At 46.1% G+C, this 22945-nt stretch overlaps 1 protein-coding gene across 3 annotated transcripts; it reads right to left on the bottom strand.

Annotated features, from left to right (window-relative positions):
• Nucleotides 1-1056: 1056 nt before the first annotated feature.
• Nucleotides 1057-22737, bottom strand: LOC135557919 (transcription initiation factor IIA subunit 1-like). Of its 3 annotated transcripts, none has more exons than XM_064991626.1 (12): nt 22520-22737; nt 18009-18110; nt 17617-17776; nt 10597-10635; nt 10359-10423; nt 8733-8808; nt 8526-8567; nt 8131-8264; nt 6545-6679; nt 6054-6371; nt 4224-4313; nt 1057-2152 (listed from the first exon to the last, which is right to left on the bottom strand). In XM_064991626.1, the coding sequence occupies exons 1-12, from the start codon at nt 22547-22549 to the stop codon at nt 2045-2047; spliced, it is 1299 nt and encodes a 432-aa protein (XP_064847698.1). In that variant the 5' UTR covers nt 22550-22737; the 3' UTR covers nt 1057-2044. The 3 variants fall into 3 exon arrangements, with proteins under 3 accessions (XP_064847698.1, XP_064847697.1, XP_064847699.1); XM_064991625.1 differs by having other exon boundaries at nt 1058-2152; nt 8113-8264; XM_064991627.1 differs by lacking the exon at nt 8526-8567 and having other exon boundaries at nt 1062-2152; nt 8113-8264.
• Between the last annotated feature and the right edge of the window lie 208 nt (nt 22738-22945).

Here is a 22945-nt window from a genome sequence, read left to right as displayed (position 1 = left end):
AACACAGTGGCTATCACTATCAACTAGATAAACAGGAGGGGAGCTCGACTGCTGAAGACAGTGACTATCACTATCAACTAGATAAACGGGAGGGGAGCTCGACTGCTGAACACAGTGGATATCACTATCAACTAGATAAACAGGAGGGGAGCTCGACTGCTGAACACAGTGGATATCACTATCAACTAGATAAACAGGAGGGGAGCTCGACTGCTGAACACAGTGACTATCACTATCAACTAGATAAACAGGAGGGGAGCTCGACTGCTGAACACAGTGACTATCACTATCAACTAGATAAACAGGAGGGGGAGCTCGACTGCTGAACACAGTGACTATCACTATCAACTAGATAAACAGGAGGGGAGCTCGACTGCTGAACACAGTGGATATCACTATCAACTAGATAAACAGGAGGGGAGCTCGACTGCTGAACACAGTGACTATCACTATCAACTAGATAAACAGGAGGGGAGCTCGACTGCTGAACACAGTGACTATCACTATCAACTAGATAAACAGGAGGGGAGCTCGACTGCTGAACACAGTGGCTATCACTATCAACTAGATAAACAGGAGGGGAGCTCGACTGCTGAACACAGTGACTATCACTATCAACTAGATAAACAGGAGGGGAGCTCGACTGCTGAACACAGTGACTATCACTATCAACTAGATAAACAGGAGGGGAGCTCGACTGCTGAACACAGTGGATATCACTATCAACTAGATAAACAGGAGGGGAGCTCGACTGCTGAACACAGTGACTATCACTATCAACTAGATAAACAGGAGGGGAGCTCGACTGCTGAACACAGTGACTATCACTATCAACTAGATAAACAGGAGGGGAGCTCGACTGCTGAACACAGTGACTATCACTATCAACTAGATAAACAGGAGGGGAGCTCGACTGCTGAACACAGTGACTATCACTATCAACTAGATAAACAGGAGGGGAGCTCGACTGCTGAACACAGTGGATATCACTATCAACTAGATTAACAGGAGGGGAGCTCGACTGCTGAACACAGTGGATATCACTATCAACTAGATAAACAGGAGGGGAGCTCGACTGCTGAACACAGTGACTATCACTATCAACTAGATAAACAGGAGGGGAGCTCGACTGCTGAACACAGTGGCTATCACTATCAACTAGATAAACAGGAGGGGAGCTCGACTGCTGAACACAGTGACTATCACTATCAACTAGATAAACAGGAGGGCACTTTTAGTATGGACCATCGGAACATGTGGCAGGAATATCATATTAGTGACGTGGACCCAGATCTACAAGCAGATGAAGATAATAACGTCAGCCTTTTTCAAACAGCCATCTCAACTCATTACACTGGTGTCAACTTCACTGTGTGGTGCCCAGTCACTGAAAAAAACTGGGATTGACTGATGTGTTTCCTAGCCAATCACTAGGCACACAACTAGGATCGAAAGACTCCCTGTCCAATCACTGGATATTTTATCTGACCTTTGACCCGGATTCAAACCTATTGGCATAAAGTGTTTAGGGTGGGTCAACTCAAGTTAGTGGTTATATCTGGTCCACTCGAAGTGGGAGAAAACAGTCAGGTCAAAATGGAGGTGAATTCAGTCAAACAAAGAAACTAAGAAGATTTCTCCTTCGATCCCTCGGCCGTGCTGCATGGAATCCTCAGTGTCTTGTCTTGGGAGGCTTGTAGGGTATTGGGTGTTAATACAGATATACCATTCATACAGATGTGCATCAGTCAGTATCACAGTTTTGGGTGGTGTGTTACATTTATTTCCTTCCCAAACCAGCCCATCCCAGGTCCTCTGGCTGAAATATGATTCCCTGGGTCATAGTTATTGATGAGTCTCTTTCTCAAACTTGACAGAAAGTTCCAGAGTTCCTTCGTGGTGTTTTTTTGTTGTTGTTGTGTGTTCCTTTTTTCTGTGTTCCAAATGGCACCCTATTCCCTATGTAGTGGCACCCTATTCCCTATGTAGTGCACTATATAGGTAATAGAGTGCTATTTGGGACGCATTCTTTGTGCTGTGTGTTTTACCACTCTGCGTCCCCGATGGCTTTGGAGAAGACGTAGTCTCGGCCGTTCAGGTTCATGATCCCATCCTTCAGGTGGAACTTCCATTTGTTCTTACTTCTGTGTATCTGAGGGGGAGCCAATGGGCATTAGGAATGTGGGCGAGGGCAGCAGACTGGGTTCTCTCTCTCACTACAGTGTGTGTGTGTACTTCTGTGTATCTGAGGGGGAGCCAATGGGCATTAGGAATGTGGGCGAGGGCAGCAGACTGGGTTCTCTCTCTCACTACAGTGTGTGTGTGTACTTCTGTGTATCTGAGGGGGAGCCAATGGGCATTAGGAATGTGGGCGAGGGCAGCAGACTGGGTTCTCTCTCTCACTACAGTGTGTGTGTGTACTTCTGTGTATCTGAGGGGGAGCCAATGGGCATTAGGAATGTGGACGAGGGCAGCAGACTGGGTTCTCTCTCTCACTACAGTGTGTGTGTGTACTTCTGTGTATCTGAGGGGGAGCCAATAGGCATTAGGAATGTGGGCGAGGGCAGCAGACTGGGTTCTCTCTCTCACTACAGTGTGTGTGTGTACTTCTGTGGCTCTGAGGAGAGGAACCAATGGGACAGTGTCAGTGTGGAGGTTAGGAGGGGAGCAGATGGGGATACCAGTGACACATTCACTAAACACACACACACACACAAAGTCTGGGGTTTCCTCACTGTGGTTTCTCCTATACAGGAAGTCTGGAGTTTCCTCACTGTGGATGCTCCTTCCTATACAGGAAGTCTGGGGTTTCCTCACTGTGGTTTCTCCTTCCTATAAAGGAAGTCTGGGGTTTCCTCACTGTGGTTTCTCCTATACAGGAAGTCTGGGGTTTCCTCACTGTGGTTTCTCCTTTCTATACAGGAAGTCTGGGGTTTCCTCACTGTGGTTTCTCCTTCCTATACAGGAAGTCTGGGGTTTCCTCACTGTGGTTTCTCCTTCCTATAAAGGAAGTCTGGGGTTTCCTCACTGTGGTTTCTCCTATACAGGAAGTCTGGGGTTTCCTCACTGTGGTTTCTCCTATACAGGAAGTCTGGGGTTTCCTCACTGTGGTTTCTCCTTCCTATAAAGGAAGTCTGGGGTTTCCTCACTGTGGTTTCTCCTTCCTATACAGGAAGTCTGGGGTTTCCTCACTGTGGTTTCTCCTATACAGGAAGTCTGGGGTTTCCTCACTGTGGTTTCTCCTTCCTATAAAGGAAGTCTGGGGTTTCCTCACTGTGGTTTCTCCTTCCTATACAGGAAGTCTGGGGTTTCCTCACTGTGGTTTCTCCTTCCTATACAGGAAGTCTGGGGTTTCCTCACTGTGGTTTCTCCTATACAGGAAGTCTGGTGTTTCCTCACTGTGGTTTCTCCTTCCTATAAAGGAAGTCTGGGGTTTCCTCACTGTGGTTTCTCCTTCCTATACAGGAAGTCTGGGGTTTCCTCACTGTGGTTTCTCCTTCCTATACAGGAAGTCTGGGATTTCCTCACTGTGGTTTCTCCTATACAGGAAGTCTGGGGTTTCCTCACTGTGGTTTCTCCTTCCTATACAGGAAGTCTGGGGTTTCCTCACTGTGGTTTCTCCTTCCTATACAGGAAGTCTGGGGTTTCCTCACTGTGGTTTCTCCTTCCTATACAGGAAGTCTGGGGTTTCCTCACTGTGGTTTCTCCTTCCTATACAGGAAGTCTGGGGTTTCCTCACTGTGGTTTCTCCTATACAGGAAGTCTGGGGTTTCCTCACTGTGGTTTCTCCTATACAGGAAGTCTGGGGTTTCCTCACTGTGGTTTCTCCTTCCTATACAGGAAGTCTGGGGTTTCCTCACTGTGGTTTCTCCTATACAGGAAGTCTGGGGTTTCCTCACTGCGGTTTCTCCTTCCTATACAGGAAGTCTGGGGTTTCCTCACTGTGGTTTCTCATTCCTATACAGGAAGTCTGGGGTTTCCTCACTGTGGTTTCTCATTCCTATACAGGAAGTCTGGGGTTTCCTCACTGTGGTTTCTCCTTCCTATACAGGAAGTCTGGGGTTTCCTCACTGTGGTTTCTCCTTCCTATACAGGAAGTCTGGGGTTTCCTCACTGTGGTTTCTCCTTCCTATACAGGACGTCTGGGGTTTCCTCACTGTGGTTTCTCCTATACAGGAAGTCTGGGGTCACACACGCGATAATGTAATCCGGAGATATCTTACCTTGTCATACTGGCACACCACCACATTCTCGGTATCAAACAGTTCTTGGTCCTCCTCGTCACTCACATCATCTTCACTATTCAGAGGCTCCTGAGAGAGAGTGAGGGACGGTTATTAATGTATCTATCCCTTCACTCTCAATCTGGTGTTTCCCCTATATTCATTTAGCCCCTCTACTACTACTAATAATAATTATTATTCATATTTTTTTTATTTATTATCATCATCAGCCGAGACGCACTTTTAAGTTAAGAGTGACAAGTTACATAGCTTCCTCAGATTCTCATCAGATCGTCCGAGAAACATCCCATGTACACTAGTATGTGGACTGCTCCTTGAACATCTCTTTCCAATATCATGGGCATTAATATGCAGTTGGTCCCCCCCTTTGTTGCTACAACAACCTCTAGTCTTCTGGGAAGGCTTTCCACTAGATGTTGGAACATTGCTGCAGGGACTTGTTCCATTCAGCCACGAAAGCATTAGTGAGGTTGGGAACTGATGTTGGGTGATTAGGCCTGGCTCACAGTCAGAGTTCCAATTCATCCCAAATGTGTTTGATGGGGTTGAGGTCAGGGCTGTGCAGGCCAGTCAAGTTCTTTCTGTATGCATCTCGCTTTGTGCACGGGGGCATTGCCATGCTGAAAGAGGAAAGGGCCTTCTCCAAACTGCTGGCACAACGTTGGAAGCACAGGATTGTCTAGAATGCAATTGTACGCTGTAGCGTTAAGGACTCAGTGGCCCGAACCATTAAAAACAGCCCCAGACCACTATTCCTCCTCCACTAAACTACAGTTGGCAACTATGCACTGGGGCAGGTAGTGTTCTCCTGGCATCCACCAAACCCAGATTCATCTTTTGGTACAGCCAGATGGTTTAACGTGATTCATCACTCCAGAGAACGTGTTTCCACTGCTCCAGAGTCCAATGGCGGTGAGCTTTACACCACTCCAGCCGACGCTTGGTATTGTGCATGTTGTTGTTAGGCTTGTCTACGGCTGTTCGGCCATGGAAACCCATTTCGAGAAGCTCCCGACAACAGTTATTGTGCTGACGTTGCCTCCAGAGGCCATTTGGAACTCGGTAGTGAATGTTGCAACCGAGAACAGACAATTTTTACGCGCTACACGCTTCAGAACTCCTGTTCTGTTGTGTGGCCTACCACTTCGTGGCTGAGCCGTTGTTACTCCTAGACGTTTCCACTTCACAATAACAGCCCTTACAGTTGACCAGGGCAGCTCTAGCAGAAATTTGACAAACTTGTTAGAAAGGTTGCATCCTATGACGGTGCCACGTTAAAAGTCACTGAGCTCTTCAGTAAGGCCATTCTACTGTCAATGTTGGTCTATGGAGATTGCATGGCTGTGTGTTCAATTTTATACACCGGTCACCAACGGGTGTGGCTGAAATAGCCAAATCCACTAATTTGAAGGGGTGTCCACATACTTTTGGACATGTAGTGTAACTAGCTTGTAATCTTGGAAGTGTAGCCAACCTTATTAATAGATGCATGTAATAATTGTTATGTAAAGCTAAACTACGCTAGCACAACTATTGTAAAGTGGCTGTTCCACTGGATGTCAGAAGGTGAATTCACCAATTTGTAAGTCGCTCTGGATAAGAGCGTCTGCTAAATGACTTAAATGTAAATGTAAATGTAAACTATTTGTCGGGATAATATAGACTTGGCTGGTGATGTCATGAGATCAAGTTCAAATTAAACTGTCCTCTATTTACAGATGAGGTTAAAAGATTCATACAAACATTCTACGGTAAAAGGTTTCAGAAATGTTGGCGTCTTTCTCTCGTCTCATTGAGAGTCCTACCCACCTCCTCCACCTGGCCGTCCTCGCCATCTTTTTCCTTTTCTTCATCTTCCTCCTCGTCATACTCTTCCTCCTCATCTTCGTCCTCTGAGGACGTGTCCCCCGCTCCGTCCACCTGCAGCATCATAGGAGGCTGCTGCTGTTGCTGTGGGACTCCTGGTGCAGCTCCGCCCTGGACCTGTTGTACTTGTTGGACCTGCTGCTGGATCTGCTGCTGTTGCTGTGGGCCTCCTGGTGCAGCTCCGCCCTGGACCTGTTGAACTTGTTGGACCTGCTGCTGGATCTGCTGCACCTGACCGGGCTGGCCTGTCATCTGCATTACCTGAAGAAAGGGATGGGTTGAGAAGGGTGGGTTAGTGAGAGATGGTTGAATGTGGGATGGGGTGCTCAGCAGAGTAATCATGATCGTCTGTATATAGCTATACTAAAGCATATTTTATCAAAATAAACACTGTATAGTACACCGTGTGTAGTGACTAGTGAGTAAGGTCTGACCTGTGCATTCTGCTGGACCTTGTTCCCAGTGAGGATGACCTGTTGAGGCTGGATGATGACTCCTGTCTGCTGGGGGAGGCCTCCCTGTAGAGGAGCCAGCACCTGGGGGAGGCCTCCCTGGAGAGGAGCCAGTACCTGAAGGGGAGGAGTACAGCAACATGGCATTACACCCCACACAGTAACGACCATTTGAATCCACCATTCAGTTTTCAATGGCACTTGTTAAATTGAAAACTGAATGAACCCCAACTCAGATCTACCACAGCTCTGACACAGGACCAAGGGTTCTGGATGTGGTTAGTGAGCAAGTGGCCTCAGAAAACATTATTAACTGCATGTTGTTGTTTAACTGTGAGTACCTGCACCAGGGGTCTAACTCCAGGGAGCCTACACCTGCACCAGGGGGTCGATACCTGCATCAGGGGGCCTATACCTGCACCAGAAGGACTATACCTGCATCAGGCCTATACCTGCACCAGGGGGTCTATACCTGCACCAAGGGGCCTATACCTGCACCAGGAGGACTATACCTGCACCAGGGGGCCTATACCTGCACCAAGGGGCCTATACCTGCACCAGGAGGACTATACCTGCACCAGGGGGTCTATACCTGCATCAGGAGGCCTATACCTGCACCAGGGGGTATATACCTGCACCAGGGGGTCTATACCTGCAATCAGGGGGCCTACACCTGCACCAGGGGGTCTATACCTGCACCAGGGGGTATATACCTGCACCAGGGGGCCTATACCTGCACCAGGGGGCCTATACCTGCACCAGGGGGCCTATACCTGCACCTGGAGGCCTATACCTGCACCAGGAGACCTATACCTAGACCAGGAGACCTATACCTAGACCAGGAGGCCTATACCTGCACCAGGAGGCCTATACCTGCACCAGGGGGTCTATACCTGCACCAGGAGACCTATACCTGCATCTGGAGGTCTAGCTCCAGGGAGCCTATACCTGTATCAGGAGGCCTCTAGCTGCATCTGCATCCGGAGACCTATACCTGCACCAGGGGGTCTAACTCCAGGGAGCCTCCACCTGCACCAGGAGGCCTCTACCTCAGGAGGCCTATACCTGCACCAGGGGGTCTATACCTGCATCAGGAGGCCTATACCTGCACCAGGGGGTCTATACCTGCACCAGGAGGTCTATACCTGCAATCAGGGGGCCTACACCTGCACCAGGGGGTCTATACCTGCACCAGGGGGTATATACCTGCACCTGGTGGCGTATACCTGCACCAGGGGGCCTATACCTGCACCAGGAGGCCTCTACCTCAGGAGGCCTATACCTGCACCAGGGGGTCTATACCTGCATCAGGAGGCCTATACCTGCACCAGGGGGTCTATACCTGCACCAGGAGGTCTATACCTGCACCAGGGGGTCTATACCTGCACCAGGGGGTCTATACCTGCACCAGGAGGTCTAGCCCCAGGGAGCCTATACCTGTATCAGGAGGCCTCTAGCTACATCTGCATCAGGAGACCTATACCTGCACCAGGAGGCCTTTTACACACACACACACACACACACACTGGGAGGACAGTGATAGGACCTACCTGTGTGATGGGGCGTACCTGCTGTATGACGGGGGCCTGCCCACCGCCAGGCTGCATCTGAGGAAGGACCTGCTGCTGAAGGACCATCTGCTGCTGAGGCTGGATAATGTACTGGGTCCCGTTAGCCGCACGCAGCACCTGGAGGATCTGACCTGGGGTCAGGGGCAGGGTAGAGGTGCCGTTTTAGAGCTATGAAGAGTATGTTCAGGATCTGACCCGAGATCAGAGGAGAGAGATGGAGACCAGAGCCCCCAAGACCCAGACCCAACCTCGTGAGACTAAACCGAAGACCCAGAGTAGCGAAACCATGACCAGATCAAGAACATTTTGAATGTTGAGAAACAAGTATATCGACAAGTCTGAAAAATTGTTTGTCATTCCTAAATGTTGTGGGGAGTATAAGTTGTACACACCGTCCACTGTTTTAAGATATATAGTCTGGGGCAAATTGCCGCCTGATGTGCATCACCCGGGAAGGACAGAAGAAATTCAGGGCAGAACAAAAAAACAAAACAAATTGGTATTTGGTGAGGTAATCTTTCTGCATTTTATAATCAATCAATATGTACTGTTGTAATATATTATCAAGACTGGAGCTGGTGGGATGTTAAACGCTATACCTTGGCTAGTGATGAGTTGTTGGTAGGGACTGATTCCTGTTGGTAAGGCCAAGGTTGCTGCTGTGGTTGCTGCATTCTAGAGGTCAGGCAGAGAAAACACATCACAAACAAGGCAAATAACAGGAGAGATGAGTACCCCTATTCACTCATGAACTCACACAAATAACAGGAGAGATGAGTACCCCTATTCACTCATGAACTCACACAAATAACAGGAGAGATGAGTACTCCTAGTCACTCATGAAGAAAGAAAGAAAGACAGACAGACAGACAGACAGACAGACAGACAGACAGACAGACAGACAGACAGACAGAGACAGACAGACAGACAGACAGACAGACAGACAGACAGACAGACAGACAGACAGACAGACAGACATACATACATACATACATACATACATACATACATACATAGTGGTTGTTTGAGATGGAGTCTCCTCAGATTTAAATGCCTGGAGAAGCTTGTAAAAATGTAACCTAGCAATTTGCTATAATAATCCTATATTCTGTGCAGAAGACAGGTGTCAGTTGAGAAGACAACACCAGATGGTGGGTGGGGGAGAGGTTGGAGAGGAAACTGGGAATAAACTAGAGACAACTTCCTATTTAGTCTGAAAAACACACCGTATAAGAGAGAGAGAGATAGAGAGACAGACACAGAGAGAAAGACACAGAGAGAGAAAGAGAGACACAGAGAGAGAAAGAGAGAGAGACACAGAGAGACACAGAGAGAGAAAGAGAGAGAGACACAGAGAGAGAAAGAGAGAGAGACACAGAGAGACACAGAGAGAGAAAGAGAGAGAGACACAGAGAGAAAGACACACAGAGAGAGAAAGAGAGAGAGACACAGAGACACAGAGACACAGAGAGAGAGAGACACGGAGAGAGAGAAAGAGAGAGAGACACAGAGACACACAGAGAGAGAAAGAGAGACACAGAGAGAGAAAGAGAGAGAGACACAGAGAGACACAGAGAGAGATAGAGAGACAGACACAGAGAGAAAGACACACAGAGAGAGAAAGAGAGAGAGACACAGAGACACAGAGAGAGAGAGACACGGAGAGAGAGAAAGAGACACAGAGAGACAGAGAGGAGGGGGGTAGAGAACTGACGAGTGCAAAGCTCTTCAAGGTTTATCTGCTCTGTAATCTAGTCTGAAATCCTTAGCTCTCAGTAAACTATTTCCTGCGTGGCCTCTCCTCCTCTCTCTCTTCCATCTGTCCTCCAGCTGGCCTGGTCAATCATGCTCAGGGCCAGCTCTCATGTTTACACTGTATGTGAGTGTGTGTGTGGACAGGGGTCAGTGTGTGTGTGTGTGTAGAGGGGGTCTGTGTGTCTCAGCTATTCTATAATCCATGGAAGTGAGTTCAAAGGGAATCCACTCATAACGGTGAGCCTCTCATCATTGACACATGCATTAGGTCAGCCGGTGAAAATCTATCTCCAGTGGTTTCATCGTGGATAACTTTACAGATGCCATTGAAATGTGACATCAATGAAAAACTGTCACTAGTAATGTCTTTATAATTGATTAATTGAATTAATTCTTCAAGGGTCCTATGGTGGGAAACTCTGGTCCTATACCTGTGGTCCAGCTACAGACAAACCCACTACTCCACTCACCATCCCGGTTGCACTCATATGCTGCAGAATTTTAGGATCCTGCACAATGACTTGCTGCTGGGGTGCTGTGGAGAGAAAGTATACAAATGTATTCAGTATTTATTACATTACATTGTCAGTAATTATACATTTATGATACAGTTCCTTATAAATACTGTGTGTGTGCGTGTGCGTGTGTGTGCGTGTGCGTGTGCGTGCGTGTGCGTGTGTGTGTGTAATAATCATGTTATAATATTACCACTGGTGACAGTAGGCCGGGTGGATTGCCAGCTCGTCACTGTGAATGAGAAAGGATTCTCTTTTCAATGCCTTCATTGTTCCATCATATAGTTTGCAGATACGATGGCCATGTTAAGTAGTTACTGAAATGGATTTTGAATTGGGCGTCCTGAAAGGACCGGTTGTACCTGGGTTAATGGACATAACATGTCATATTATACATTGTGAGTATGGGAAGTATTATAGAAGGTCCTATAAATTAGAGAGAGCGTGGACAGAGTTAGCCAGCAGGGCAGGGGCTAAGGTAGGTGGCTTTAAATGGGCTAAGGTAGGTGGCTTTAAATGGGCTAAGGTAGGTGGCTTTAAATGGGCTAAGGTAGATGGCTTTAAATGGGCTAAGGTAGGTGGCTTTAAATGGGCTAAGGTAGGTGGCTTTAAATGGGCTAAGGTAGGTGGCTTTAAATGGGCTAAGGTAGGTGGCTTTAAATGGGCTAAGGTAGGTGGCTTTAAATGGGCTAAGGTAGATGGCTTTAAATGGGCTAAGGTAGGTGGCTTTAAATGGGCTAAGGTAGGTGGCTTTAAATGGGCTAAGGTAGGTGGCTTTAAATGGGCTAAGGTAGGTGGCTTTAAATGGGCTAAGGTAGATGGCTTTAAATGGGCTAAGGTAGGTGGCTTTAAATGGGCTAAGGTAAGGTGGCTTTAAATGGGCTAAGGTAGGTGGCTTTAAATGGGATACGGTAGGTGGCTTTAAATGGGATACGGTAGGTGGCTTTAAATGGGATACGGTAGGTGGCTTTAAATGGGATACGGTAGGTGGCTTTAAATGGGCTAAGGAAAGGTGGCTTTAAATGGGCTAAGGTAGGTGGCTTTAAATGGGATACGGTAGGTGGCTTTAAATGGGATACGGTAGGAGGCTTTAAATGGGCTAAGGTAGGTGGCTTTAAATGGGCTAAGGTAGGTGGCTTTGAATGGGCTAAGGTAAGGTGGCTTTAAATGGGCTAAGGTAGGTGGCTTTAAATGGGCTAAGGTAGGTGGCTTTAAATGGGCTAAGGTAAGGTGGCTTTAAATGGGCTAAGGTAGGTGGCTTTAAATGGGATACGGTAGGTGGCTTTAAATGGGATACGGTAGGAGGCTTTAAATGGGCTAAGGTAAGGTGGCTTTAAATGGGCTAAGGTAGGTGGCTTTAAATGGGCTAAGGTAGGTGGCTTTAAATGGGCTAAGGTAGGTGGCTTTAAATGGGCTAAGGTAGGTGGCTTTAAATGGGCTAAGGTAGGTGGCTTTAAATGGGCTACGGTAGGTGGCTTTAAATGGGCTAAGGTAGGTGGCTTTAAATGGGCTAAGGTAGGTGGCTTTAAATGGGCTAAGGTAGGTGGCTTTAAATGGGCTAAGGTAGGTGGCTTTAAATGGGCTAAGGTAGATGGCTTTAAATGGGCTAAGGTAGGTGGCTTTAAATGGGCTAAGGTAGATGGCTTTAAATGGGCTAAGGTAGGTGGCTTTAAATGGGCTAAGGTAGGTGGCTTTAAATGGGCTAAGGTAAGGTGGCTTTAAATGGGCTAAGGTAGGTGGCTTTAAATGGGATACGGTAGGTGGCTTTAAATGGGATACGGTAGGTGGCTTTAAATGGGATACGGTAGGTGGCTTTAAATGGGATACGGTAGGTGGCTTTAAATGGGATACGGTAGGTGGCTTTAAATGGGCTAAGGAAAGGTGGCTTTAAATGGGCTAAGGTAGGTGGCTTTAAATGGGATACGGTAGGTGGCTTTAAATGGGATACGGTAGGAGGCTTTAAATGGGCTAAGGTAAGGTGGCTTTAAATGTGCTAAGGTAGGTGGCTTTAAATGGGCTACGGTAGGTGGCTTTAAATGGGCTAAGGTAGGTGGCTTTGAATGGGCTAAGGTAAGGTGGCTTTAAATGGGCTAAGGTAGGTGGCTTTAAATGGGCTAAGGTAAGGTGGCTTTAAATGGGCTAATGTAGGTGGCTTTAAATGGGATACGGTAGGTGGCTTTAAATGGGATACGGTAGGAGGCTTTAAATGGGCTAAGGTAAGGTGGCTTTAAATGGGCTAAGGTAGGTGGCTTTAAATGGGCTAAGGTAGGTGGCTTTAAATGGGCTAAGGTAGGTGGCTTTAAATGGGCTAAGGTAGGTGGCTTTAAATGGGCTAAGGTAGGTGGCTTTAAATGGGCTACGGTAGGTGGCTTTAAATGGGCTAAGGTAGGTGGCTTTAAATGGGCTAAGGTAGGTGGCTTTAAATGGGCTAAGGTAGGTGGCTTTAAATGGGCTAAGGTAGGTGGCTTTAAATGGGCTAAGGTAGGTGGCTTTAAATGGGCTAAGGTAGGTGGCTTTAAATGGGCTAAGGTAGGTGGCTTTAAATGGGATACGGTAGGTAGGTGGCTTTAAATGGGCTAAGGTAAGGTGGCTTTAAATGGGCTAAGGTAGGTGGCTTTAAATGGGCTAAGGTAGGTGGCTTTAAATGGGCTAAGGTAGGTGGCTTTAAATGGGATACGGTAGGTAGGTGGCTTTAAATGGGCTAAGGTAAGGTGGCTTTAAATGGGCTAAGGTAGGTGGCTTTAAATGGGCTAAGGTAGGTGGCTTTAAATGGGCTAAGGTAGGTGGCTTTAAATGGGCTAAGGTAGGTGGCTTTAAATGGGCTAAGGTAGGTGGCTTTAAATGGGCTAAGGTAGGTGGCTTTAAATGGGCTAAGGTAGGTGGCTTTAAATGGGATACGGTAGGTGGCTTTAAATGGGATACGGTAGGAGGCTTTAAATGGGCTAAGGTAGGTGGCTTTAAATGGGCTAAGGTAGGTGGCTTTAAATGGGCTAAGGTAGGTGGCTTTAAATGGGATACGGTAGGTGGCTTTAAATGGGATACGGTAGGAGGCTTTAAATGGGCTAAGGTAAGGTGGCTTTAAATGGGCTAAGGTAGGTGGCTTTAAATGGGCTAAGGTAGGTGGCTTTAAATGGGCTAAGGTAGGTGGCTTTGAATGGGCTAAGGTAAGGTGGCTTTAAATGGGCTAAGGTAGGTGGCTTTAAATGGGCTAAGGTAGGTGGCTTTAAATGGGCTAAGGTAAGGTGGCTTTAAATGGGCTAAGGTAGGTGGCTTTAAATGGGATACGGTAGGTGGCTTTAAATGGGATACGGTAGGAGGCTTTAAATGGGCTAAGGTAAGGTGGCTTTAAATGGGCTAAGGTAGGTGGCTTTAAATGGGCTAAGGTAGGTGGCTTTAAATGGGCTAAGGTAGGTGGCTTTAAATGGGCTAAGGTAGGTGGCTTTAAATGGGCTAAGGTAGGTGGCTTTAAATGGGCTACGGTAGGTGGCTTTGAATGGGCTAAGGTAGGTGGCTTTAAATGGGCTAAGGTAGGTGGCTTTAAATGGGCTAAGGTAGGTGGCTTTAAATGGGCTAAGGTAGGTGGCTTTAAATGGGCTAAGGTAGGTGGCTTTAAATGGGCTAAGGTAGGTGGCTTTAAATGGGCTAAGGTAGGTGGCTTTAAATGGGCTAAGGTAGGTGGCTTTAAATGGGATACGGTAGGTAGGTGGCTATAAATGGGCTAAGGTAAGGTGGCTTTAAATGGGCTAAGGTAGGTGGCTTTAAATGGGCTAAGGTAGGTGGCTTTAAATGGGCTAAGGTAGGTGGCTTTAAATGGGATACGGTAGGTAGGTGGCTTTAAATGGGCTAAGGTAAGGTGGCTTTAAATGGGCTAAGGTAGGTGGCTTTAAATGGGCTAAGGTAGGTGGCTTTAAATGGGCTAAGGTAGGTGGCTTTAAATGGGCTAAGGTAGGTGGCTTTAAATGGGCTAAGGTAGGTGGCTTTAAATGGGCTAAGGTAGGTGGCTTTAAATGGGATACGGTAGGTGGCTTTAAATGGGATACGGTAGGAGGCTTTAAATGGGCTAAGGTAGGTGGCTTTAAATGGGCTAAGGTAGGTGGCTTTAAATGGGATACGGTAGGTGGCTTTAAATGGGATAAGGTAGGTGGCTTTAAATGGGCTAAGGTAAGGTGGCTTTAAATGGGCTAAGGTAGGTGGCTTTAAATGGGCTAAGGTAGGTGGCTTTAAATGGGCTAAGGTAGGTGGCTTTAAATGGGCTAAGGTAGGTGGCTTTAAATGGGCTAAGGTAGGTGGCTTTAAATGGGCTAAGGTAGGTGGCTTTAAATGGGCTAAGGTAGGTGGCTTTAAATGGGCTAAGGTAGGTGGCTTTAAATGGGATACGGTAGGTGGCTTTAAATGGGCTAAGGTAAGGTGGCTTTAAATGGGCTAAGGTAGGTGGCTTTAAATGGGATACGGTAGGTGGCTTTAAATGGGCTAAGGTAAGGTGGCTTTAAATGGGCTAAGGTAGGTAGGTGGCTTTAAATGGGCAACGGTAGGTGGCTTTAAATGGGCTAAGGTAGGTAGGTGGCTTTAAATGGGCTAAGGTAGGTGGCTTTAAATGGGCTAAGGTAGGTGGCTTTAAATGGGCTAAGGTAGGTGGCTTTAAATGGGCTATGGTAGGAGGCTTTAAATGGGCTACGGTAGGTGGCTTTAAATGGGCTAAGGTATGGTGGCTTTAAATGGGCTAAGGTAGGTGGCTTTAAATGGGATAAGGTAGGTGGCTTTAAATGGGCTAAGGTAGGTAGGTGGCTTTAAATGGGCTACGGTAGGTGGCTTTAAATGGGCTAAGGTTTGTAGGTGGCTTTAAATGGGCTAAGGTAGGTGGCTTTAAATGGGATAAGGTAGGTGGCTTTAAATGGGCTACGGTAGGTGGCTTTAAATGGGCTAAGGTAGGTAAGTGGCTTTAAATGGGCTACGGTAGGTAGGTGGCTTTAAGTGGGCTACGGTAGGTAGGTGGCTTTAAATGGGCTACAGTAGGTGGCTTTAAATGGGCTAAGGTAGGTAGGTGGCTTTAAATGGGCTAAGGTAGGTAGGTGGCTTTAAATGGGCTAAGGTAGGTGGCTTTAAATGGGCTAAGGTAGGTGGCTTTAAATGGGCTAAGGTAGGTGGCTTTAAATGGGATACGGTAGGTGGCTTTAAATGGGCTAAGGTAAGGTGGCTTTAAATGGGCTAAGGTAGGTGGCTTTAAATGGGATACGGTAGGTGGCTTTAAATGGGCTAAGGTAAGGTGGCTTTAAATGGGCTAAGGTAGGTAGGTGGCTTTAAATGGGCAACGGTAGGTGGCTTTAAATGGGCTAAGGTAGGTAGGTGGCTTTAAATGGGCTAAGGTAGGTGGCTTTAAATGGGCTAAGGTAGGTGGCTTTAAATGGGCTAAGGTAGGTGGCTTTAAATGGGCTATGGTAGGAGGCTTTAAATGGGCTACGGTAGGTGGCTTTAAATGGGCTAAGGTATGGTGGCTTTAAATGGGCTAAGGTAGGTGGCTTTAAATGGGATAAGGTAGGTGGCTTTAAATGGGCTAAGGTAGGTAGGTGGCTTTAAATGGGCTACGGTAGGTGGCTTTAAATGGGCTAAGGTTTGTAGGTGGCTTTAAATGGGCTAAGGTAGGTGGCTTTAAATGGGATAAGGTAGGTGGCTTTAAATGGGCTAAGGTAGGTAGGTGGCTTTAAATGGGCTACGGTAGGTGGCTTTAAATGGGCTAAGGTAGGTAAGTGGCTTTAAATGGGCTACGGTAGGTAGGTGGCTTTAAGTGGGCTACGGTAGGTAGGTGGCTTTAAATGGGCTACAGTAGGTGGCTTTAAATGGGCTAAGGTAGGTAGGTGGCTTTAAATGGGCTAAGGTAGGTAGGTGGCTTTAAATGGGCTAAGGTAGGTAGGTGGCTTTAAATGGGCTAAGGTAGGTAGGTGGCTTTAAATGGGCTAAGGTAGGTGGCTTTAAATGGGCTACGGTAGGAGGCTTTAAATGGGCTACGGTAGGTGGCTTTAAATGGGCTATGGTAGGTGGCTTTAAATGGGCTAAGGTAGGTAGGTGGCTTTAAATGGGCTAAGGTAGGTAGGTGGCTTTAAATGGGCTAAGGTAGGTTGGTGGCTTTAAATGGGCTACGGTAGGTAGGTGGCTTTAAATGGGCTAAGGTAGGTGGCTTTAAATGGGCTAAGGTAGGTAGGTGGCTTTAAATGGGCTAAGGTAGGTAGGTGGCTTTAAATGGGCTAAGGTAGGTAGGTGGCTTTAAATGGGCTAAGGTAAGGTGGCTTTAAATGGGCTAAGGTAGGTGGCTTTAAATGGGCTAAGGTAGGTAGGTGGCTTTAAATGGGCTAAGGTAAGGTGGCTTTAAATGGGCTAAGGTAAGGTGGCTTTAAAGGGGTGTAGATAGGTGTTTCAGGGAACTGTGGGTTTTTGTATAGCGCTTTTCATGGCCCAATTGTCATACACAGGAGGTAGACCCAGTAGGGATAAAATCGGATAATTAGAGGTGTTAAAGGCTTCATCCGTACTATAACGGTGGACTTCGCTCGTCCGCCTGACACTCAACTCTAGCAGGCTTGTAACTGTGCATGCAAGTCGCACATGGCTAGTCGAACAACCATACTCTTCATTGAAACAATGCTGAAACATCAATCTATGGGTGAGTCCATTGAAATGAAAGAAAAATTATATTGTAAATTCCAGCAGGCGATGGGGTGATATAGAGCAGGTTAGTTCTGAAGGATTCGTGGCCATAGAAATTTACCTGGCTTAAAAGGTGAGCCACTTTTGTTTGAACGGTTATCCCGAGTTGAACTCAGAGTTGACCAAAGTTACCTCGCTAACTCCTCAAACCTGCTTGGTAAAATACCCCTCTGGACACAGATTAAGCCTAATCCTAGTATTAAAAGCATATTCAATTGAGAATCTCCATTAGACATTATATATTGTTTTGGCTAGGACCAGGCTTAATCTATGTCTGGGAAACCAGCCCATTATGGCTGCGTTTAGACAGGCAACCCAATTCTGATCTTTTTCCCACTAATATTTTCCCACTAGTCTTTTGAACAATCAGATCAGCTCTGAAAAAGATCTGATGTGATTGATCAAAATACAAATGAGTGAAAAATAAAATAATTGGACTGCCTGTCGAACACATCAAATGTAGTCTACCGGGAACAACAGAGGTGGTGTGTCAGGGCCGATGCCTGGGACTCACCTTGCTGCTGCGGGGGCAGGAGGACCTGCTGTGTCTGGGCTTGCTGGGTGGCCTGCTGGGCCTGTTGTGTCTGCTGCTGGGCTGCTGCCTGGAGGGCAGCCTGCTCCTCTGTGTTGAAGCCCTCCACTGCCTTGCTCTGCATTAGCTTGTTCTCCCACAGCTAAAGGAGAGGGGAGGAGAGGGAACTTTAAAATGGAGGGTAGACTGTGGACCACCATTTTGACATTTGTATTGTCTATTCTACTTTTTACAAAACTACAGGGACAGAGAGGTTATCAGTGGAAACTACATCGAACGGGAGCTAGAAAAGGGAAACCAACACTAGCGCAGACAAGAGAGAACGACGTTCTAGAATGGAATGTCACGAGAAGGAAGAGTTCTGTGTTCTGTACCGTTTTGAGTTCCATGAGGACCTGCTCGTCCACCCCCTCATCCAGGAAGAGCTCCCGGACCTCGTTGATAACATCTTCAATCACAGACCTGTACAGTTTAGGCTTGAGAAAACATACAGAGTACTGTTAGAAGGGCTCTAATGTATATTATAAACGGGGTAGTTTGAGCCCTGAATGGTATGACAGAAAATATCCACTATATACAGTGCATTTGGAAAGTATTCAGACCCTTTGACTTTTTCCACATATTTTATTCTAAAACCGATTAAATAAAAAATAAAAAAATATCTATCCACACACAATACCCTATGACAAAGTGAAAACAAGTTTAGATGTTTGTGCAGAAATATCTTATTTATATAAGTATTCACACCCTTTGCAATTGAGCTCAGGTGCATCCAATCAAGTTGTAGATGTTTCTACAACTTGATTGGAGTCCACCTCTGGTAAATTCAATTGATTGGACATGATTTGAAAAGGCACACACCTGTCTATATAAAGGTCCCACAGTTGACAGTGCATGTCAGAGCAAAAACCAAGCCATGAGGTCGAAGGAATAGTCCGTAGAGCTCAGAGACAGGATTGTGTAAGGGAACAAATCTGGGGAAGGAACCAAAACATTTCTGCAGCATTGAAGGTCCCCAAGAACACAGCGGCCGCCATCACTCTTAAATGGAAGAAGTTTGAAATCACCAAGACTCTTCCTAGAGCTGGCTGCCCAGCCAAACTGAGCAATCGGGGGAGAAAAGCCTTGGTTAAAGGTGACCAAGGACCCGATGGTCACTGACAGAGCTCCTGGAGATGGGAGAACCTTCCAGAAGGTCAACCATCTCTGCAGCCCTCTACCAATCAGGCCCTCATGGTAGAGTGACCAGACGGAAGCCACTCCTCAGTAAAAGGCACATGACAGCCCGCTCTGAGTTTGCAAAAAGGCACCTAAAGACTCTCAGACCATAAGAAACAAGATTCTCTGGTCTGATGAAACCAAGATTGAACTCTTTGGCCTGAATGCCAAGCGTCACATCTGGAGGAAACCTGGCAACATCCCTACTGTGAAGCATGGTGGTGGCAGCATCATGCTGTGGGGATGTTTTTCAGCTGCAGGGACTGGGAAACTAGTCAGCATCAAGGGAAAGATGAACAGAGCAAAGTACAGAGAGATCATTGATGAAAACCTGCTCCAGAGCGCTCAGGACCTCAGACTGGGGTGAAGGTTCATCTTCCAACAGGTCAAGACCCTAAGCACACAGCCAAGACAATGCAGGAGTGGCTTAGGGACAAGACTCTGAATGTTCTTGAGTGGCCCAGCCAGAGCCCGGACTTGAACCCAATCAGATATCTCTGGAGAGACCTGAAAATAGCTATGCAGCGACACTCCCCATCCAACCTGACAGAGCTGGAGAGTATCTACAAAGAATGGGAGAAACTCCCCAAATACAGGTGTGCCAAGCTTGTAGTGTCATACCCAAGAAGGCTTGAGGCTGGAATCACTGCCAAAGGTACTTCAACAATACTGAGTAAAGGGTCTGAATACTTGTGTAAATGGGATTTATTTATTTATTTTTACCTATTTTTGCTTTGTCATTACAGGGGTATTGTGTGTAAATTGATGAAGAAATACATTTATTTAATCCATTGCAGAATAATGCTGTAACGTAACAAAATGTGGAAAAGGGGAAGGGGTCTGAATACTTTCTGAATGCCCTGTTCACAAAAGTATGTGGATATCCCTTCAAATTAGTGGATTCAGCTATTTCATCCACAACCGTTGCTGACAGGTGTATAAAATCGAACACACAACCATGCAATCTCCATAGACAAATATTGACAGTAGAATGACCTTATTGAAGAGCTCAGTGACTTTCAATGTGGCACCGTTATAGGGTGCAACCTTTCCAACAAGTCAAATTTCTGCCCTGCTAGAGGTGCTACGGTCAACTGAAAGTGCTGTTTTTGTGAAGTGGAAACGTCTAGGAGCAACAACGGCTCAGCCACAAACTGGTAGGCCACACAAGCTCACAGAATGGGACCACTGAGTGCTGAAGCGTGTAAAAATTGTATGTCCTCGGTTGCAACACTCAATACCAAGTTCCAAAATTGCCTCTGGAAGCAATGTCAGCACAAGAACTGTTCATTGTGTGATGTAATTTTCACTGTTCTACTCACCTTGGTGACCCGTTTATAGCAGCAGTAAGGCACCTCGGGGGTTTGTGGTATATGGCCAATATACCACCGCTAATGGCTGCATCCAAGCACTCAAGAGTTGTGTCGTGCTTAAAACAGCCCTTAGCTGTGGTATATTGGCCATAATATACCATCAACGGCATATTATTGCCTAATGTAGCTGGGTGCTGCATTATTTAACGTTAACTGCATTATTGCTTAAGTATATTTATTTCACATGGTGACAACTGAAATGTACCACAGTAAAGAATGTTGGCTAACAAATTATCCAATATTTTTTTTTTTTTTAAATGTACATTTTGAGCTTGACTACCTTTGAACTTCAGTCGCACGTATTCAAACTGCATACCATAACATATTCAAAACTAACTTCATTCAGAAAGCCCAAAACTGCAACAGAATAAATGTGCCATTCTTAACTATGTTAAATCAGTTAGAAACGATTAAATTATGCAAGTAAAACATTTCAGCCCCCCAGTGACAGCAAAGAGAAACGTTTCAAAGTTATTTTCCTGCAATTCTGCACATTTAGCCAAGGGGAGCAGAGAAAATGTTGCCGTTCTAAAGCAAGTCTGCTGCATTTCAATACGTTTTACAATGGGGCAGAGAGATTTAGCTATTTTATAACTAATTTCATGCCATGGGGCAGAGATCAAATGTGCAGTTGTACAGCTTAATTTCCTGCAATTATACACATTTTTCCATATGATGGAGGCAAATGTTTGCAGTTTTGAATATGACAATTGATGATCAATGGGCTTACTACAAATGTAGATACCTGGACGCTAGACTAATTTTCCGATCTAATTTGGGATGATTGAGTGACTGCTGATGCACAACCAACATTTCAAAATTGCATCTTGTTTATTCTAACTCGACAGTAAATTGAGACCCTGACTGATTCATTTGGATTTTTTATTTGGCCGCCCGCCAGTTACCCATCCCTGAGACACCTAGATCTATTTAACACTGATGTTTCATGATAGCTAGGTGCTGCCAATGCCATGGCTAACAGATCACCGAAAGACCAGCCCGGAAACGTGCATACGGGAGCTTTCACACCATAAACACCACACATCAATCGTTTCGCAATCAATCTGCATTTATGGTATACTCAAACCGTAAACAACCGAAAGACACTGATCAGTTGTAGCTAGTTAAACTCAATCGGCCATGCACAAAATACACTAACATTTCAATCGACCATTATTGCCCCAAACTAAAATGGTCGCATGAACAGCGACAGAGGTCAGTGTCCTTATTCGTCGGTGTCCGTTGTGGTGGACCTCAGTCTCCCTCCCTACTATAAAAAGCTCTGGTGTTTATATGTAGCGCCGGTGACGTGGCGTCGAGAAGCGCCTTCCCATCCCGGGCAGTCTATATTAGAGAGCCAATATGGCGGTATAAAACCGAGCTGCGGAAAGGAGGAGGGTCACAACCGTAGAGAGGAGACATGGACGCGGTTTTTACCGAGCGGGGGTCAGCGACCATTGCCTGGTGCTCGGAGTCGCTATTCAAATGATGGATGTAAATTGAATTGCTGGTATCTAGATTGTGTTATTTTAGTGAGTTAATGTAATTTTAGAGATGGGGGCTGGGGGCCAGCGAAAGAAAAATGTTTAATAGGAAAGAGGACATTTGGCTTGGGGCGGCTTGCTGACGTTAGCAGCCTTGTTCGTGGGCTGAGGCATTGAACATGATTTGAAATGATCAAGCAATACTTTCTGGCTGAAGTTGAATTGTGATAAAATTGGAATTTAACATCCGCATTGGATGAGAAGGTGCTTCCAACTGTAACCTTTACGTCGAGGCAAACTATTAGCTCTCATTGAATTGGAGGAACAATACCCCAACGCAATTCTTACTCGTTAGGTATTACTTAGGTAACACTAGACCCATTTCTAAACTAGGAAACCCATTCCTCGAAACGCACCAGGTAATGTAGGCTGATGCATGATAGTTAGCTGGCAGCCAAGATTGCAAATCAGTCTACATTGCAAACAAAAGGCTCAAGTCACATTTTACTATTTAGCTAACTTTGTAGTTAATTTAACCAAAGACTTGTCTTCTGGCTTAGATTAGCAACGCCATTCACCAGCTGTATTCAGGAAAAATGCAGAGGAATCAAATGGTTTCGAAAAGGGGTTAAAATGGCCGATTGTTGTATTTATAGCTATCATTTTTATTAAGGAGAACCTCCAGTTTGCCAACAACACTCCCTAAGTCCCTTTTAATATGCTTCCACTCAAAATGCCAACCTTTTTTCTGGCAGCTAGCAGTTTGCCATCATCAGTTCTTACTGACTACCCTCTGACAATGATCCTTACCACTTGATTCGAGTTAGCCGAGCTCGCCATTACGCGTAGTGTAAAACCACACAAATCAAGCGAGGAATAGCAGCAAAAAAATAAATTAAAAACGATCTAAAACAACTGGGTACGACACTTAAAAATAGCCGGCATAACTTTTGTAAATAAAACACAGATTTTAACGGTCTTATTTACAAACACGGACTCTGCCTTCCCAGCCGTCCTTCACCCGCCGTTGTCCTCCTTTATATACCGAGCATGGAGCTGCGAGTGCGCGAGACATAGGGCAGGGTCAACCCGGTCATTACCGCGAGATTCCGCGGGAATATCGTCCGGGAGAAAACAAAGACGAGTTCAGCAGGACACAAGGTGTTGGAACGTTCAGATAGAAATGTATTATGTACAATCATTCAAATGCATTTCTGACAAAAAGAACAAGGACTC

This window comes from Oncorhynchus masou, chromosome 16 (genome assembly GCF_036934945.1).
Source record: "Oncorhynchus masou masou isolate Uvic2021 chromosome 16, UVic_Omas_1.1, whole genome shotgun sequence".
NCBI classification, from domain to species: Eukaryota; Metazoa; Chordata; class Actinopteri; order Salmoniformes; family Salmonidae; genus Oncorhynchus; species Oncorhynchus masou.
This window is presented reverse-complemented; position numbering and strand designations above follow the sequence as displayed.